This window comes from Mustela nigripes, chromosome 12 (genome assembly GCF_022355385.1).
Source record: "Mustela nigripes isolate SB6536 chromosome 12, MUSNIG.SB6536, whole genome shotgun sequence".
Taxonomy (NCBI): domain Eukaryota; kingdom Metazoa; phylum Chordata; class Mammalia; order Carnivora; family Mustelidae; genus Mustela; species Mustela nigripes.
Genome location: NC_081568.1, coordinates 144,986,745 through 145,006,905, shown reverse-complemented (window position 1 = coordinate 145,006,905; position 20,161 = coordinate 144,986,745). Strand labels below are relative to the sequence as shown.

Genomic DNA, 20,161 nt, shown 5'->3' with positions numbered 1-20,161 from the left:
ATTACATGATTTATAATAATACAGTTGACAGCATATGTAGAATGTATAAGTGGAGGGAGTATGGTCATTTGTTATATTTGGGGTTTGGCTGGAAGTTTTTCACATTTCAGAAGATCACATCAGCTCTGGCCGCACCCCCGTGGCTTTGGAATTGCCAAAACAGTTCATATTCATCGGACTGAATTGTGTACAAGTGTGTTTACATTAAAGGTACAAACCAACTCACTGATCTTCATGTCTTCTAAGTTAGTCTTGTCTGAATATTTAGATGCTGAAATACATTCTTTATTGTAAAGTACTCCTGTTTTATTTCTCTGTATTGCAGTTAGGGTGTTACACTGATTTTTGTTTGAGTTCCATCTCAAGACATGGCATTTGGTCTGCTAGGATTGAGAACTATTATTTAAATTGAGTTTTCTGTTCAGGAAAATCTCTCATGATGGGCATGTATGCCCTGGGGTCTTTCTCCATCTTCACTTTTAGGAACCGGACTTGGCGACCATGGCTCTCAGACCTGGAAGTTCTGTCCAAAGCCGGCCATATTTCACCAACACCCCCCTCTTTTTTTTTAATTATATTCAATTACCCAACAAACCCATCATTAGTTTTTGATATAGTGTTCAGTCATTCATTAGTTGTGTATAACACCCAGTCCTCATCACAACATGTGCCCTCCCTAATACCCCGGCCCTTTTATCAGAGAGAGCCCCAGTGCTAAGAAGGCGTTTCAAGTTTGTTTTTAGGGTCCATTAGTGTGATACCACTGTCTTCCTATAGGTTTTTAAAATAGATCATTGTCAAATACTTAGAGAACTGAGACTGTTAACTTACTGACCGGCAAGTCCTTTCTGAACTCACTTATTCTCATGTAAGTGAAGATGCAAGAATAATAGAGACAATATCTCTTTGGGAGGGTGGGACATAATATAATTCTTCCAAGTCTGAAAAATTGGTCTATCATCCCCCTCTTTTTCTAGAGACTTTTAGCTTTATTTCGTAGGAAGCTTGTGCTCTTAGAACATATCCACTGATGGTCCCTACCCAAAGCTCAGTCTTCTTATCCATACAGTGAATGAAACTCTCATTAACCAAGGTTAACACATGAAAAGAACTTGGTAGTTTTAGAGAACCACGCCCTCTCGAGCTCCCCGACGGCAAGCCTGGCACAAAACAGGTGGGGAGGAAGCAAGAAGGGAGAAATGGGGAGGAGGGAGGAAAAGAGAGACGCCTTTAGCTTTTTGACTTTTCCAAATTAACAGAAGACAGGAAAGCAATCCAAATGGGCAACAGGAGCAAAATGAAATCCGAACAGAAGACTCACGTTGGCGCTTTAAAGTTAAGAAAGAAATATGCATTTAATGAAAATCAGAACAGGCTCCTGCCGAAATTGAAACTGGGCTCTCTGTCCCTTTCCTTGGCATATACTTATCAGTAGTGAAGGAAGTCAATACATGGGGACCCCCAAAACCGTGAAGCCATGTTTGTGTGTCCACAACTCAGTGACAGAAAAGCAGGAAAGCAAGGAAAGGACAAGAAGAAAGTCATATGTTCACATTCTCTGGTCTGAAAGAACTTCGCATAAATATATTCACGGAATAGTTTTATACGTAAGATGATCTGTTTTCACTTTAGAGCCCTCGCTCAGAGAGGTACTCAGTAGCATACTTCGACCTACTGGATTGCATTCTGGTGGAATTTAAAATGATAATTTTAGGCATCACTGTCCTATTGTGAAATAATCCTGTCATCGCTTTCAGTCTGTTACATACATTGCATCTTGAACTGCCTTGACCTTTCGTCTTCACATTCATGCCAGTTTCCCTGTTACCTGATTATTCTTGGCCATCAGTTTTTTTCTCCCTTACCATATATTAAACTTCCATGAACTCTCCCTCTTTTCTGTTCATCTGCATATTCCCAGTACATGTAGGTTGAATGAGGAAGTTCTGAAATAAAGCCCATAATGGTTCTCAGGCTGACCAACACATTAAAATCACTTGAGAGCTCTTAAAAAAAAAAAAAAAAAAAAAATCCATGTCCTGGGACACCAGGCTTTTGCTTGGTTATTCTTAAATGCTTCGTGGGTGATTCCAAGGTCATGTACAGAGAGGCAGGTCACCCTCCTTTGTTAGCTGTTGATACTCAGCACTTCTCTCCTTTGAACCTAGGTGCGTGCCTTCAGTGGACTTCTTGTTGTGCTTCTTTGTTTTCATTAATCGAATCACTTGTTTGCTTTCTCTTTAAATCCAAATGACGTGCACACAGGGTTTGGGGAGAGAGCATTGATCATCCTGCTCTCACTTCTCTGGGTCTTCAACTGGTCAACGTCAAAATAGCATCTTCCTTACTGATGTGAAGCAGATCTGGACATCCCACCTGACCTACAGCCCAGTGGGCTGCCTGGGGGTCCCCTCATCCACCACTGAAGTACACGGAGTTGTAGGTACACCACATAACCTGGGGGGCTCACCCCTGCCCTGGGGGAGCTGACCACACAGAGAACCAGAGATGCCTGCTCTGTGGGCAAGCAGAGCCATGCCTGTTCAGTTCTTCCTCCCAGAATTGCCCAGAATCTCCATCCTGCCCTTCTATCAATCCAGGAGAAATAGATTGCCTCCCCCTCTTCCACTATAATACACAGACACACAGACACACACACAAATCATCTTACATGCAACCGTTTTTAATGTTTAGCTGTGATATGGTTTTCCCCTGTCTGAAACTTCTCAAGGTCTCTTCCTTATTCCTAGTATTTTAAAATCTACTGTTACCACCTCCAACCCCAACAGCATGGATCTTTTTTTTTATTCCGTATGCAGATAGCAACGAGAACCTTAGAGATGCCTGCCTTCATTTTCCTGGAAAACCAAAGATATAAAGGAACATGCTCATCTCCTTCCTTCCCCTTTCTGTGTTCTTCTGGAGATTCAGTTGTTAGGCCCTCTGTGTTGATTCTCTGAGAGTGTATCTTTTTCCTTGTTCTTTTACCCTTGTCCCTTTGTTCTGCTTTTGGGAGATTCCTGCTAGTTTATATTCTTATGTTGTGATTATTTTTTTCACTGTAATATTAACTTCAAAAAAAAAAAGAGTCCCCTTTTATTCTTCAATTGCACTTGACATCCACAGGATGCCATGTTTTCGCGTAGGTCTTTGCTGAAAGAAATTAGAGAGTTCAGTAGTCCTGTCCCCAACACCCTGCATTATATCCAGGTTCTTCTGCTTCCTCGCTCCCCCCATCCATTCCTACTTTCCTTTCTTTCTTTATGTCTTCTTTGCTCCTCCCCTTTGTTGTCCGCATCTTTTCCGTAGAGAATATACATCAGATGTGTGCCAATCAATTGTAGTCCTTGCATGTTCAAGAGTAGAAGTTGGAGGCTCTGTGTGGAGAGAGGTGCTTGTTGTGTGGTGAAATTTCCTGTGGGATGGATAAGCAGAAAGCTGCATGTTTTTCATTAGGGAATCCTTGATGTTAGTACATGTATGTCTTTCGCTAAAGTGTTGTTTCTCCAAAGAAAAATATTCTTTCTCTGTAATAGTGAGTCCTATTATTGAGATCTCTTACAGGGTCAGGGATAGGCAGTGAAGAAAGGGAACTGGAGATCCTGCTGATCACTTTGGAGACTTGAATTCAGTCCCCATGTTTTCAGCCCCAAACATCTTTCCTGATCTTCAGGTCAGACTCTGCAGTCTATCTGCAGGAACTAAACTATAAACTCCTGTTAGTGTCTGGTGATACCAGAAAGGGACACACACGTGGGCATCTATCCTTCCATTTACTTAGACACCATTGGTTGTCTGTTTCCAGCTTTGGCTCTTAGCCACTCTGCATGATAACTGGTTTCTCCTTGTTGTGAACCTTTCTTGGGTTCTCTGACAACCTATGCTGTTTCATTGGAGGTATTTAGGCCATTTATATTTAATGTGGTTACAGATATGCTTGGTTAAATCTATCCTCTGGCTGTTTGTTTTCTGTCCCCATTTGTTCTTTGTTCTTTTTTTCTATTTCTGCCTCTTTTTGGATTTTTTTAAATTATTCCATCTTCTCTCCTTTATTGTGTTATCAGTTATTACTCTCTGAAGTAGTATTTTCGTGGTTCCTTGAGGCTAACAGCATACCTATGCACTTAGGTACAATGTAACTAACTTATCACTGTATTTTTTTCACTGGACAGGATGCCACTTACTACAACATACCTTCAAGTGATACTGAACCACTTTGTAAAGTACTTCCATTTCTTCAACACTGGGGTTTCACACCCACATATTGATTAGTCCTTAGCTGAATAATCAAGGAGACTGCTGTGCAAATTTCTGGATTTCCATTGATGTAGATTTCTCCTCTCTGGATTTTGACCCTGTGAACTCCACCATCCCACCCCCTGCAGATTTCCAGGTGTGTTCCTGAATTTGGGAAAACTGTGGGCTTTGCCTGGTTTCCCTCCCTGAGCCATATCCTGGGGATTCTCTTCAGGTGTTAAAGTGGCACAACTATATGACCATTGTGGTTGTTTACCATCTCTTGGGAATCACTGGCCTTTATTAGTAGTTGATCTATGTCTCCTTAACCATTGTCTCAAATACTCTGGTTTTGTAGTCATTTTGAGAGGCAGTGTAAATCCAGTCCCTTGTTAGTCCTTCTTGGCTAGAAACAGAACTCCCCATGTACTTTTGTGCGTATGAATTTGTGTTCTTTTTCATGCTCTGATCTTTCCTTTCCTTTCTTTTTGTTCTTGTGGGTTTATACCTTTTAAAAATTGCCTTGCTGTCCTTTTAGTGGCATCTTCAGAGAGAAAGGTAGAATCACAAGAGAGAACCAATGGTGGATGAATCACATGCATTTCAGTCTCCATAATACTTTTTATTCTACAACCAAGGCTGGCATCTGAGATCAGAGCTGACAATTGAGATGAGATCTTTTTGACATTTTTAGTATTAATTGCATGTTTAATAAAAAAATGGTTAATGAACTTAGTTTGTCTGCTGTTCACCTCCGTTGCTGAATTATCTTTTATAAGTGTAAAAATACCTTATAAGTTGCATACAGATCTTGGAAGAGAACATGACAGATTGATTGATGGGCAAGACTCACTTCTGTCCCCTTTTTGTGCTGCTGTGTATGTGATCCTGAAGGCCTAGCATGTGGCCACAAGGGCACATCAATTTGAGAATAAGTGTTTCATTTTGTCATGCTGGTTCATTCAATAAAGGCCTAGTCTTTGTCCTCGAATTTTTCATAATTAAGACTCTGGGGGCATGTTAGATGAGAAGATTATACATTACATGTCTTGTGGCTGAATTAGCATTGGTTGATGACACTAGAGAGCACTACAGGAGTCTCCTGCAGACAAAGAACCAGCCTGGAGTCCTGGAGTACCACGTTGCCCAAAAGCTTTGTGGAGTCTGGAAAAGGGGACCGATGAGTAGATTCTCTAAGTACAAATCAGGGCTAGGAAGGTGGGTGGGGTGGGGGGAGTTGTTTCCAGGAAGAAGGAAAGTCGTTTCCAGGCCAGAAACAAAACCATAAAAGAGGATGGCCTAAGTGCCAGCCATTCGTGTGACCAGAACTGGTGCGTGTGGAAAGGCTCTGCGGGGGAGTCAGGGGTGTGGAGCCAAGACCACCTCGTTCAGGGAAGAACTCTGTAATGCCTTTGGAAAGATAACCCTGGCACATTTCAACAAGTACTATAGAAAACTGTCATATTTAAGAAAAAGCAGTAGACCCACAATCAACAGTGAAGACATGAATGGAAACTAAGAGAAGGAATATTTTGCTTCTTTTCAAACCTCAAAGCTGATCTTGAAACCTTTATGTCTATGAAGTGTGCACCTGCTTTAAAATAGTGCAGTAAGTCTGAGTTCTGATTTTAAAGGCTTGAGATCAGCAGGCCTTCCTTGCTCTCATTTTAATCTTATTTGATGTATTTTTCCTTAAACAAGTATTCCTAGTGATCAGAACTTGAACTTTGCCACTTTGAGTCAGTTCTTCATGTCTTTCATAGAGTAGTCCTTGTGAAGAAGAAGGTCGGCATTGCCTGAGTAAGTTCGTGAAATAAACATCTGTAAGGGAAAAAAAAGTCTTGAAATATTTCCTCTGCTTTTTAAATTGTGCAATTAATCACTCACGGTGGTGTGAATCTGGTGTCATTCCAAACCTGGCAGTTCTAAGGGATAATATCATCCTTCGGGTAAGTTTAATATTTGAGTTGCCAGGAAAGAAATCTTGATTATTCAGATAGTGTCTAACGTGGTTCCCTAATTACCTCATTTTTGACTGTTCACAACTAAGTATATCTGAATGTAACATAAACATTAGTCTGAGATGCTGTTTTTCCGTTCAGGCAGGTTATTACTCCATAAGCAAAAAAAAAAAAAGATAATTTAGTGGTAAATCCCAAGCCTTAAAATATCAATTCCTAGAAAGTTTGCTTCTAATCAGGACCTTCACTGCAGGATTACAGTAGTGCGTAGGGTATAGTAAATATTGACACAATGATGTCACAGCATAATGCTTCAGGATTTTGCAAAGAGTCGAATGAGGATGGGAGGAGTCTGCGTATTTAAAACTCAGGTATTTATTACGTTAAGCAACTAAAGAGGAGTCAGCTTGCTTAAGTTTCCAGTGAATGTGTTTTCTTGTGATTTTTGAAACCATTTACTTCCTTCTCCAAGCTTCAGGAAACAAATGAAAAGCGCTCCAGAAAGAATAGTTTGGAAAGATTGCACAGCCATGCCCAAGTTATTTCCTTGAGGACACCAGCCATGGAGGTTCCCCTTAGAGGCCTTCTCTTTTAGTTTTAAATCTCAAACTCCTCTTTTGTAGTTCCTTGTGCCTAGCGGATGTGTTCTGGTCACTCATGGTGTAGAAATACCTGAGACGTGATCACATTTTCCAAGCGACACTTTATTGATATAGAGGGGGTGAAGACAGTAGCTGTTTCAGCCAAAAAGGTCGTCTAGGTCTTAAAATATTAACGTAAATTGAGAACATGGAAGTCAAGTGCTAAACACTTAGTGGGCGCTCCACAAATATTTCATAGGTGTCAGGGAATCAGAGTTTTTGACTCTTAAATGTATCTGATCTTTCCGTAGATCATGCTTGGTAATGAAGCTTTGTCTCACCATTAGACGTTGACTAGGACATGAACATTCCTGCCTCCCCTCTCTGGCATCATGTGTTCCCTGTTTTAGGCAAGCTCTTATTGGAGTGTACTCTAGAGAGAACCCCAGTATCATGAAAGAGTTATAATCTAAAGGATGCCCTTCAGTAAGCTGTGTGTGTGCAAGCTAGGAGGTTATCGGCATGCTTTGGAGAATAAGACGTGAGGACAGGAGAGTCCTCCCCAGGGGCATCTGACAGCTGGGAAGGAAGAGGGTCCTTCGGAGAAGCTGGTGATGAGCAAGAATGTCTCTGGTGACCAGAGTCTGGGGTCTGACTGCCATGGAGACCAAAGGAGGGCCACTCTGCTTCATGACTATAAAGAACAGGCATCCAGGGCGAGTTCTTCCAGGGGAGCCACTCACATAGCTCCAAGTCCAGGCCAGGATTGTGCAATCATTGTCCCATTTTCAGGGAAGACAGCTAGTCATTTCAGAAGGTAGACCGTTACAGTACTGTCTGATGAGGGAGGAAGACAAAGGATGCTGAGGGGGTCTATGGGCAGGGCTGGGAGACAAGCAGATGGAAAAGGCTGCCCTCCCACCCCCCACATTTAATTTTGAAGGATGACTAGGAGCCAGAGCATCACGGAGTTAAAGGTAGAAAAGGACAATCTCAGCAAAGGGAGCAGCATGGCTCCTGCTACTCTCAGGATGGGGGGGGGGGGGAGATCGCAGGCTGAATCCAGCGCGGCACGGTGTCCCATAAGTTAGGCATCTCGGCGGCAGGTCTGGGCAGAGTTCAGAGACACATCTGCATTTATCAGTTTACACCTGTGAGCATAGCAGCTCTCATTTATTTATTTATTATTATTTTTTTTTAGAGTTCCTCTTTCAGACTATTTTTAACGTTGGGGAACTTCCTGACATCTGTCAGATTGCTCAGGTGGAACCTCGATTGTATTTACACCTAATAGTGAGATTTGAAGCCCTCCACGTAGATCACTTTGTAGAAGCTACTCAGTGCATTTCCTGGATTGGATCTGGTAGCCGTTCTGTGGATGAATTAAAAAGGAATGGCTCTGTTTGCTGTTTTTCAGGTACCACGATCAGCAGGATGTTACCAGCAACTTCCTCGGAGCGATGTGGTTGATATCAATAACTTTTCTCTCCATCGGGTATGGCGACATGGTACCAAACACATACTGTGGGAAAGGCGTCTGTTTGCTTACTGGAATAATGGTAAGTATCCTGCCACTTTGTTTCTTTCACTGATTCTCTAAGATCGCGAAGGCACTCCACATGATGGTGTGACGGTGTGCCATTCGGTTTCCTGACCGTGAGCGGCAAAGCATTAATGATCAGTTCTGGGTTGGGAGAGGACATCACTGATTTTCATCTTCATTCTTAACGTGACACAGCTCCGTGAAGCTCACTGTGCCCCTGGATTGCTCTTTGGGGGAGAGGGACTAATTTTGATGAGCAAATCCTGGTCTTTGAGCTTCAGCTTCAGCCAGAAATTTCTTTATTTCAGTGGTTTCTGCCATTGTCCTACTAGTTATGTGAACTTTAGTAAATTTCTTCTCTCTGAAACTTACTTTCCTTATCTGCAAAACAGGGACCCTGATAACCTGGCCTGAAGTGTGGCGAAGGGCTGAAGAGTTACACATTTTGTTGGTTACAGAATTAGACTATGATGGACCCTTGAACTTGGGTTTAGAATGCATGGGCTACTTACATACAGATTTTTTTTTTTTAAGTATCGTATAGTACCTACTTAAAATGTATTTTCCTTACAATTTTCTGAATAACATATTCTTCTCTGTTGTGGGAAAGTTGACTTCTAAGTTAAGGTAGGCTTAGGCAAGGATAGACATCCAGGAGGAGGAAATGGTTTGTTTAAAGGCAATAGGTCAGGGAGGAGCTTCGTACCTTTGAGCACAACCACTGGGCCAGGAACACACAGAGTCAAGTAAAAAAGTGGGGACACCTGGGTGGCTCAGTCAGTTAAGCATCTCTCTTCTGCCCAAGTCATGGTCCCGGCGTCCTGGGATGGAGTCTGGCTTAGGGCTCCCTGCTCAGTGGGGAGTCTGCTTCTTTACCTGTCCCTGCCTTGCTTGTCTTCTCTAGTGTATGCGTGCGCCAAAAAAAGAAAAAGAAAAAAGGTGGAAGGTGGTCTGACATGAGGGCTGGAATGGGAGGTGAGGTCTGGGGGAGATACTGAGAAATGTTTGCAGCCTGATGTGGGGCTTGATCTCACGATACATGAGATCATGACTGAGCCAAAATCAAGAGACGCTCAACCGACCAAACCACTCAGGCACCCCGACATACCACCGTTCTGAGACCTGTGGCAGGTACAGACACACCCCCTTACTTCTTACACCTTCCACTTTGACTGGGACTAGTTTGTTCCATGTGTTTTGTTTTTTTTTTAAGATTTTGTTTATTTGACAGGCAGAAATCACAAGTAGGCAGAGAGGCAGGTAGAGAGAGAGAGAGGAGGAAGCAGGTTCCCTGCTGAGCAGAGAGCCCGATGTGGGGCTCAATCCCAGGACCCTGGGATCATGACCTGAGCCAAAGGCAGAGGCTTTAACCCACCGAGCCACCCAGGCGCCCCTGTTCTATGTGTTGTAGATGACGACGGGAGGGTGGCAAGTTGTCTCAAACTGATCATAATGCGGTGTGAACTTTTAAATGCCGAAGCCAGGCATCACTTCCCATTGCCACATTGTTGGCAGTGACCTATGTTCTATTCGTTGCTTAGCTGCTTTTTCTAGTTTGGATACAGCCAAATATTATCTCGCTGCTTCTTTGATTTTCTGCCTGGGTCAGGATATGAGAGCTAATACCAGGAGCTCCTTAGGCAGGAAATTCCCAGCGTTTCTGAAGTTAGGCATCTCTCCCAATGCCTCCCCTGTGTCCACCCCCAGGTTGGCAGCAGAGGCACAGGCTCTCCATGTGAAGGCCTTTGAACAGTGGCCAGGGAAGCCCGTACCCTTGTAACAGCTGCCTCAGGGGACTGTTCCAAGAGTCAGAACTAGCAGGAAGGACTGCGTGCCTGTGGCATAGATTGGAGCGGGAACATTCTTCTCTCACTCGGTAGTACCGACCTGGGGTAAGGCAGCTATGTGTTCTCAGGCTGAGGAGGTCCACTCCCATAAAATCCAGGGCTAGTTTTAAGGCCACCAGGAGCCACAAGATGACCATTTCAGGTCCCAGTTGTAAGGAATATAATATGTGGGTATCACTTCACATGGTTGGCTTATAAAAGAAAAATGCAGTTCTGTGCATTTTAATGAAAAAAATTTTTTTTCATTATGCTGGGGATGGTCTGTTCTGTTAACTATTGGATCACTTCCTCCTTTCCCCTCAGAAGATAGCATTTTGTTCTATAGCATAATGCTCTGGGAAATAAAATTTTCATGGATGTATTTTTGGAGGGCCATAACAAGCCCACAAGGGACATGAATGATGCTATTTATAAAAACAAAAAACAAAGCAAAAAACAAACAAACAAAAAACCCAGAACTGCTAATTGTAGAGTCTTTCCCCTTAAGCTTCTTAGAAACAATTTCCTTGGTGTTTCTTTTAGGCAAGATGTTCTCCCCCACTCTCCTTTTTATTGTTGAATCAGGTATGACTCAGGGTTTGTGCAAATGGTCTAATACGCCATAAATCAGAACCGGATGGGAGGTCAGCCTTGCCTGGGTCTTGCAGTATTTCTAGCTTTCCTCGCTTTTTTCGTTGTCCTCAGGGTCTTCAGAGCCTCACCTGACAGCACAAAATCTCTTATTGAGTTGAACTACTTGCTTACTTAGGTTTCACTAGGGATCCTACTTCACAGAAAAAATAGGAGTTACACTCAACCTTTCATCTATACGGACCCAAAGATGTTACGACTTCGCTGCTGCCCTCTGGCTTCATGGTGAAACAGACTCTCTGTTCTCAGGCTGAGGAGGTCCACTCCCATGTAAGGAACAGATGAGACTTTTTAATTTTTTATTTAAATTCAAATTTAGTTAACATAGAGTGTCTTATTAGTTTCAGAGGTAGAATTTAGTGACTTATCAATTACATATAAGACCCAGTGCTCAGTCCAGTCCATCAAGTGCCCTCCTTAATGCCCGTCACCTGGTTACCCCTTCCCTCCCGCCCCTCCCCACTCCAGCAACCCTCGGTTTGTTCCCTAGAGTTGACAGTCTCTTATAGAGTTAACAGTCTCCCTCTGTTTTTGTCATTTCTTATTTTTCCTCCCCTTCCCCTGTGTTCATCTGTTTTGTTTCTTAAATTCTGCATAGGCGTGAAATCATATGGCATCTTTCTCTGACTGATTTATTTTACTTAGCATAACAACCTCTAGCTCCATCCATGTCCTTGCAGGTGGCAAGGTTTCATTCTTTTTGATGGCTGTGTAATATTCCATTGTGTGTATATACCACATTTTCTTTATCCGTTCACCTGTCGATGGACATCTGGGCTCTTTCCATAGTTCGTCTATGTGGACATTGCTGCTATGAACATTGGGGAGCAGGTGCCCCTTCAAACAGACTTATTTCTTAACTGGCCCCATCCAAACTGGTTTACTTGCATGTCGACAAATTCATTAACCTTGGACTAACCTACATGAAATGCTTCATGGAGTTGGATTGTGTCTATCCTTAGACCAAGCAACCTCCCATGGAGTCACGTCCCCAGAGCGACCTTCCGGGGATGAGTTTCCGGGAATTGATTCCATCCCATGTAAACTTTCTGGGGCTTGACCATGTGTTGCTCAGGTTATCCATATGGATATGGAGAGTGTTTGGCTGACAGTGAAGATACCTTGAAGAAGCTAAGTTGTCTTCCCAGCCCATAGATATGGTTAGTTTCCTTTAAAAAAGTGTCTGACAAAACACCTTTCATCTTGTTTTGTTTTTTGGCTTTTGTTTCAGGAAACTTAAATACCAGTTTGTCACTTTGGGATTATCCACGCCAGACACGACTTGCTTTTATTTTAGGCATTTATTTGCCTATTCCCCCTTGGGCTTTTGCAATGCATGTTTAGGTAAAATGCACAATGTCAGATTTCCCGTGGGCCATCTCTCTCTCTCTCTCCATCTGGTCCCTACTAAATTGTGAAAAGGAAATACTATTTACAATACTCCTGAGAGAGGACAGGGTCATCCCTGAATCATCTTGTCTATTATCTCTGAAGTGCTATATTTTTTGTATTCTTTTATATTTGAATTTTCTGGTTTTTGTCTTTATGAAGTTGATAGAATTTATAGCTTTATGTGGTGGGCTCTTTTTTTCCACTTTGATGTAAGATATAGTCACCCCAAATGCTAACATCTACAAAGACCATTTCCCATTTCAAAATGTACACATAAAGAAATGAGCACTGGCTTTCTTCATAAAACTAATGAAACTAATGAATTATTTCATGGCACCTTTTTAGATGTGCACATTTCATTGGTTAAAATCCCAAAATTAAACTGTAATTTAAAGTATTTTAAATAGCTTAATTTGTGTCGTGAGTGATATTTTTGGGCTCCAATGACATTAAGATTAATCTGCAGTGCTCTGGGCAGAAGTATATTGTGAAAAAGTGAGGAGAGAGAGTTTTCCAGAATATTTCTAAGAGACAAACAAATGGCCTTATCAACAAAACAAAACACCTCTCCTTGCCTGAAATGTCAATTGTGAATCCAAGACAACCTTGCAGAGCTTTTCTTGTAATTTTTACAGTGTTGTGTGCATAAATAATGATGGAAATGCTTAAAATAAGATGATCTTAGATACAGATACCACGGTATGATAGATCAGACAAATCAAGCAGAAATCTCCTTCTTACCCACACCTACCTAATAGTAAAGCTGAAGACACAAAGATCTCTTTCTCTCTCCTAGATAGTGTCTTATAAACACAGACTCCCAGGATTGCTTAATGGTCATTCATCACCCTTCCAGAGAAAGCCATGAAGGTTGTAATTACTTTTTTCTCTTTATCCATCAGTCTTTCCTCTGTGAGGTCCTACCAAGGATTTGATGCTTCCGCAGCCAATGGGATGACCTCTAAATGGCTTTCTTCTTTTGGCTGAAGGTGCTGGGCAGACATCACTGTCAGATCGTTGGTGTCTTAACTTTTCATCAGTTGGGAGCTGGACATGATGAGAACATCATGTCCTACTTGATGTAGAGCAGGTAGTTGTTTTGCTTAGCAATTATAAAGTTATCCTAGCTATGCTTTCATATCTGTATGTGTAGACAAAAAAGCTCTACTTTTCCCTTACTTAGGAATATATAGGATCATTTCAAGAGGAGAATACAGTTGCACTGGTGAAAGGGTATCTCTAGGCTTATAGGAGAATGAAGGTCATTAAGTTACTTAGCATTTTTGCTTGTCTATTTCTATAGAATTATGGCAACTCCTGTGGGCCCTTTACCTAGAACATATGACAAGATTTTTTGGCAAAATTACCTTAAAACAGGAAGTATCATCTGCCCCATCCTAGGGACACAAGTTATTACCTGGTAAGCGGTTCCCCATGGATTCATTAACACATGTGGGTCCAGTTCACAAGTGTGATCTAGCTTCTCCCCAACCATTTCTGCAGTTTGGAACAATTTAACAATCATGGCAGCAGTGAATCATTCAAGTTTTATTCAGGGAACCACAATAACAAAAAGGTCTATTTTTTATACCACCTCAGGATGAGAGTTTAAGATAATAAATCCTTTTACCCATTGTTGAGGAGTCTTTTTTTTTTTTTTTAATTTAATTTTTTTCAGTGTTCCAAGATTCATTGTTTATGCACCACACCCAGGGCTCCACACAATCCGTGCCCTCCTTAACACCCACCACCAGGCTCACCCAACCCCCCAGCCCCTCCCCTCCAAAACCCTCAATTTGTTTCTCAGAGTCCACAGTCTCTCATGGTTTGTCTCCCCCTCCAATCATCCCCAACTCCTTCTCCTAGTGTCCTCCATGTTATTCCTTATGCTCCACAAGTAAGTGAAACCATCTGATAAATGACTCTCTCTGCTTGACTTACTTCACTCAGCATAATCTCCTCCAGTCCCGTCCATGTTGCTACAAAAGTTGGGTATTCATCCTTTCTGATGGAGGCATAATACTCCATAGTGTATATGGACCACATCTTCCTTATCCATTCGTCCGTTGAAGGGCACCTTGGGTCTTTCCACAGTTTGGCGACTGTGGCCATTACTGCTATGAACATTGGGGTACAGATGGCCCTTCTTTTCACTACATCTGTATCTTTGGGGAGGAGTCTTGACGGAAAGTCACATGGTGGCTCAGTCAGTTGTCAAAGGTCAGTTTTCATCCTGAGGGGGAAAAAACGCTACATTGTTCAATTAGTCACAGAGTCTTCCAGAACACAGCCATCAATTAGCCAGAGCTTATAAAGAGAATGACTGGTATTCAAGAGGGCTAAACTGAAGGTCTGGTTATATTCTTCCTACTTTCTCTCTCTCCATTCAGGGATTTTTTTTTTCCCCCCTGCCAGGGGATATAGAAATCCTGAGAAACTAGAGTAAAAACTCAGTTCCTGGTATTGCTTGTGTGAATAAACAAAAAACAAAACAAACAAAAAACCCACCCCAGGATACTTTTTGTAAGTCTTCTAGAATTTGACATGACGTGTTTAGGATCAAATAACTTGGAAGAAGCTTTTTATTTGCTGGGGTCTTTCTGGTGTGTTCAGTGAATTTGAGGAGAGCCCATCTTTAAATTCTTCAGCTCATTTCTATGTTGCGCAGAGGAGCAGCGGGGGTTGATGGACCTTCAGTCAGAAGACAGAGTTCTCTACCAGTGCCCTAAGCAGACATTCATGGCTCCACAGGGACATTTCTCCAGAAATATAATAGCTGCTTTCCAAGTACAGACACGTCCAGTCAGAAGTTGTTGTGACCTTCTAGCTTCTGACTTGTTGCCTCCACCATTCCACCTGATTTTTCTAGACTATCAGCACTTTTATTTGGCAGGACTACCGTTCCTGTCTTTACAGTACGTGCCCTCACCCTGGCTCTGTCACTAATAAGGAGATTGAAACCCGGGCGTGACTCATTGTTGACTACCAGTTTTAGGCACCGTTTCTTTCTTTCCAACCGTCAGAGTGCAAGAATGAGCTGAACCAGCAAATCACTCTAATGGAGATTTGGGTTTTATAGGTCTGGATTTTTTGACTGAACTCAAAAAAACCACAATTACCTCCTCCCCTCTTCCACTGGTTGAGGACAGCAGACTTGACCTTTCCCCTCCTATCAGCAAATACCAACTCATCTTTAAAGAAATTCAGGGCAATCTGTCTTCAAAATTACCTGGACTGTTGTTGGTTTTCATGACCCGAGGAGATCTTGCAGAATTCCAATGGGATAGAATAGGAAAGCTGAGTGGTTTATAGAATTTTAGTTGCCAGAAGTGATTGGTTAACGTAGTTTCACGAAAAAAAAAAAAAAAAAAGTGTATCAGACCAGCGCACTAAAATGTGTTTATTATTCTGTGATACTGCATCAGTCAACCCCAGGGACAGAGAAATGGGCAGTATTTCCAAATACTAATTTTATCTTCCTTTTGGAGGATACGCAGATATTTTCAAGTTAATCGGCCTTAAAGCTGTTTTATTAATTTGGGTGTATTTTAAGGAAAAAGCATGATTTTTTTTTCAAATTAACTGTATTTTGGTAAATTTTAATTACTGTTAGTCGAACAAATTGGCTATCACACTCAAGTTATGAGCTTTTAGGAGCTACTATAAGACTTGCAGGAGGAGAATTAATTTAGCACTGGCGTATTTTGAACACTCATTTTTTTTTTTCATTAGTCATTTTTGGTGAGGGTGTGGATCCTGAAATTTCTAAAAGAAAATTATACATTCCAGTGTTTATGTTACATTTGTGGCAGGTGCCTCTTTAAATAAGAATCCAAACCTTTACCCAATGTGCTATTAAAGTATTTCCCTTCTCTATAGGCTCATATTGTCAGCTTGTTAAATCTTGCTCCCCAAAATGGATTTCCAAAATGATTCTTGAAGGAATCCACCAGAGGAGCAGAACCAGGAGACCTGGTGTAAAATGACGGTGGTGCCTTGAACTTTTCAAACATCGTGCAGTAAAATGACCTCGGGGAGAATGAATTTCTTCCTGAACATTCTGCGGCCCAATGTGCCTTACGGTTTCTGTGTTCTGATGAAGAAATGCAGAATGGAAGAAAGGGCTGTATTTTTTCCATTTGGCAGCTTCTCAGACCCTCCAGGTGTTGGGGTTCCACTTCTGCTTTATGCTGATTATGCAGTGAGCTTTAGTAATGATCTCTTCTAAGGACACGGTCTCCCTCCTCTCTCTCTCTTTCTCTCTAGCAACGTGTAATTTGTTGGAAGGAAAAGTGACACAGCAGCTAAGGAGAACCTCCACATTTTCCTTGAGTCTGTCAGCTTCGTAAACACACCCGTGTTTTTCCTTGTGTAGTCTGGAGGGTCCCGAGCATCTTGAAGGGACAGGCCAGTGATTTGTTTCATTCTTCCTTCATAACATGAGCGAAAGGGGAGACCAGGAACCAGGATATGTTTTCTGACTGCGGTGAAAGGAAGGCGACTCATCTTGGTAAAGGCATACAGGGATCTTCCTTTCAGAGAGTAACATGTGTTCGTCCCAACTGTTCCTACATCCATCACGATGACGACACACTTTGGAGGAAATGTTGTAAAAGCATGTTTACTCTCATCTGTCTTCACTTCACGGAACGGAATGGACAATAACATCATGCCGTTACTTAAATCTTTAAAACCCGTCACGTGGGTGGGGATTTCCTTGGAACCTGGGAAACTTTCATTTTGCATACCTCTACATTTTTTTTTTTTAAGTTACTTTTTTGAAACCCAATTCTATCCACATGGAGTCCTTTGATGAATATTAAGAACCTGGGGATGTAGGAGTTTATGGCTGCCCTAATTAAAACAAAACTAAAGGAGTGGCTGTGTTTGAACAGAGGGAGGTTTCTAAGTGGTCCTTGAGGTACCATTTCAAGGGTACAGTTAGGATGATGAAGTGACAGGTACGAGTAATAGTTTGAACAACTCCTAAACTGTCAGACTCTCCTGCTTTTGCAGTTTGCCGCACGTACTCATTTTAGTGCACAAGAATTGCGGCGAGCTAGAGATTGCTGACCGGGGGTGGGGACCAAAACCAAAAACAACAAAAAAGAGCGCAAGGATAAACACAAATAAAAATCGACCTTCAAAGGCTCTTGATACCGGTGATTTTCCACTCCTGTTAGGATGTTGATCTCTTTCCAGAAGGATCTCAGCAGTGGCCACCTGCCAGGGGAGAACAATATTCAACTTTGAGTGCCAGCCGCCGCTCACAGCTCCTCTCTCTCTAGCAGTTGAAGCCCCTCAGATTTTTACATTCTCTGCTTATGCGGAAACCACTGGTGCTCTTGAATTTCGTTACTGAGTGATGAGCACCTGGGAGCAGTGTGCAACATGTGATCTGTATTTCTCGAGCAAATAGTAACTACAGTGGGCAGGTATGGATGGCCATCTTGAGTGGCCACTGTTTTTTGGTTAGCCCCTTCCCAGTACACCAAAACTATTTAGATGTTGTGGCAAATGTTTGAAAGTGAATAGCACAGATGTGTATGCTTTCAAAAAGTCATTCCTTTTTTAAAATTGAGAGTATAGGTGATATATAATACTATGTTAGTTTCAGTGTGTGCTGCAGTGAATCGACATTTCTATGTATTAAGACAGGATCACCAGAAGTCTAGTTACCCCCTGTCACCATAAAAAGTCCTCACATTATTATTTATTATATCCCTTAGAATGTATTCCATAGCCCCAGGATCTTTTTATTTGATAACTGGAAGTTTGTTTTCTATATTTGTCTGTTTCTGGTGTGTTTATTTATTTCTGAAAAATTCTACATGTAAGTGAAATCATACTGTATTTGTCTTTGACTTATTTCACTTAGCATAGAAACTTCTAGTTCCATCCATGTTGTTTCCAATGGCAAGATCACATTCTTTATGGCTAAGTAATATTCCATCAGAAGTGGGTAAATCCTCAGAAGTGGGATTACTGGATTGTAGGGTAGCTCTATTTTCAATATTTTAAAGAACTGTCATACTCTCTTTCCTCAGTGGCTGCACCAACTTACATTCCCACCAGCAGTGCACAAGGGGTCCGTTTCCTCCCCATTCTAGCCAACACTTGTTATTTCTTGTCTTTTTGGTATCTGCCATTCTAACAGGTGTGAGGTGGTATCTTATTGTGGATTTGATTTGCATTTCCTTGATGTTGAGCATCTTTTCATGTATCTGTTGGCCAGCTGTATGTCTTTTTACAAGAAACATCTATTTGTGTTCTTTGTCCATTTTTAATCAGGTTATTTGGTTTTTCTGGGTGTTGAGTTGTAGGTGCTCTTTAAATTAACCCCTTATGGGATCTTACTGGATCTGCCATTTACAAATATCTTCCTCATGCAGTCGGTAAGTTGTTTTTTGCTTTGGTGATGATATTCTTCATTGTGCAACCTTTTTAGTTTGACATTTGATGTTGTCGCACTGTTGTCCTTGTCTGAGGAAACAAATCCAAAATGTGATGCTCAGGGGGCTAAGGGTTTACTGCCAATTTTTTTTTTCTAAGAGTTTTATGGTTTCAGGTCTCAAATTTAGGTCTTTAATTCATTTTGTTTTATTTTTGTGGATGGTTTAAGAAAGTGGTCCCGTTTTCCAAGATTATCTTTTACCCATTTTTTATTCTTTTCACCTTTGTTGTAAATTGACCACTGAAGCCTGTGTTTACTTCTGGGCTCTTTATCCTATTCCATTGATCTGTGAGTCCATTTCTGTGCCAGTACCATACTATTTTGATTGTAGTGTGGTTTGCGATCAGGGAGGCTGACACCTCTAGCTTTGCTCTTCTCTTTTAGTACTGCTTTGGCTATCAGGGCATTTTTTTGTGGTTATATACAAATTCAGGGCTCATTTTTTCTAGGTCTATGAAAAATACCATTGAAATTTTGATAGGGAGCCCTGAATCTGTAGGTTGCTTTGAGTAGTATGGATATCTTAATTCTTCCAATTCATGAGCACGTCCGATCTTTCCGCTGATTTATGTCCTCTTTGGTTTCTTTAATCAGTGTCTTACATTTTTCAGAGTGCAGGTCTTCTACCTCCTTAAATTTGTTTCCAAGTGTGGATCCTTTTTAAACGATAAAATTCAGAGCACATTTTGTGTATAATTATCTGACTTGCTTGAATATTATGTTGCCTTTAAGCATTACAGAAATAAAATTTTAAAGCAGCCATATAATATTATAGACATGGATATGCTGGGAGTAATTCCCCTTCCTCAATATTAGGTACTGAAGGTGAAGTCTACCATGTACATAATGTGTGGAATTTGCTTTTGTAATTTGTGATTTTCAGACCTACTTGTAGTGAGGAAAACCAGGTCACCTGGTGGGACTTGGGAACTCTCTTGGATAACTATCCAGTGAGCACCTTAACATTTTGGCTAACGTAAAGAAGATCCTGTTAAGGGGCACCTGGGTGGCTCAGTGGGTTAAAGCCTCTGCCTTCGGCTTGGGTCATGATCCCAGGGTCCTGGGATCGAGCCCCGCATCGGGCTCTCTGCTCAGCAGGGAGCCTGCTTCCTCCTCTCTCTCTCTGCCTGACTCTCTGCCTACGTGTGATCTCTGTCTGTCAAATAAATAAATATATTTTTTTAAAGATCCTATTAAGAACTAGTTTAAAAAGATTCAAGCCTGTTAAAAGATCCACAAGTATTGTAACATCATGCTGTTGGCACCCCTTTGCCACAGATTCCTGCCTAAACCCTGCCTTCTTCGCTGTCTAGTGAGACAGTTTGGCCAGTCCTACCATCTTGGGGTCCTCTCAGGGATAGGACTCCATCTGGAGGGCCCAACCTCCCTTTCACAGGCCAGTTGGTAGGTCCTCAGTTTCCCCCTCTACTCCCATGAGGTTGGCTCTGCCGAGATCCATGAGATAACTGCAGTAGCCATGACCTTGCCCGAAATTAACAGCTGAGGTATCCCAGCCC

At 41.8% G+C, this 20,161-nt stretch overlaps 1 protein-coding gene across 5 annotated transcripts in view; it reads left to right on the top strand.

Moving 5' to 3' along the window:
- The window catches only part of KCNN2 (potassium calcium-activated channel subfamily N member 2), a 460,896-nt gene that overhangs the window by 415,981 nt on the left and 24,754 nt on the right, over positions 1–20,161 (top strand). For all 5 annotated transcript variants that reach the window (XM_059416113.1, XM_059416111.1, XM_059416114.1 and 2 more), the window contains one exon: positions 8,196–8,337. In XM_059416113.1, coding sequence (XP_059272096.1) covers positions 8,196–8,337 — 142 coding nt within the window. The remainder of the gene's footprint in view (positions 1–8,195; positions 8,338–20,161) is intronic.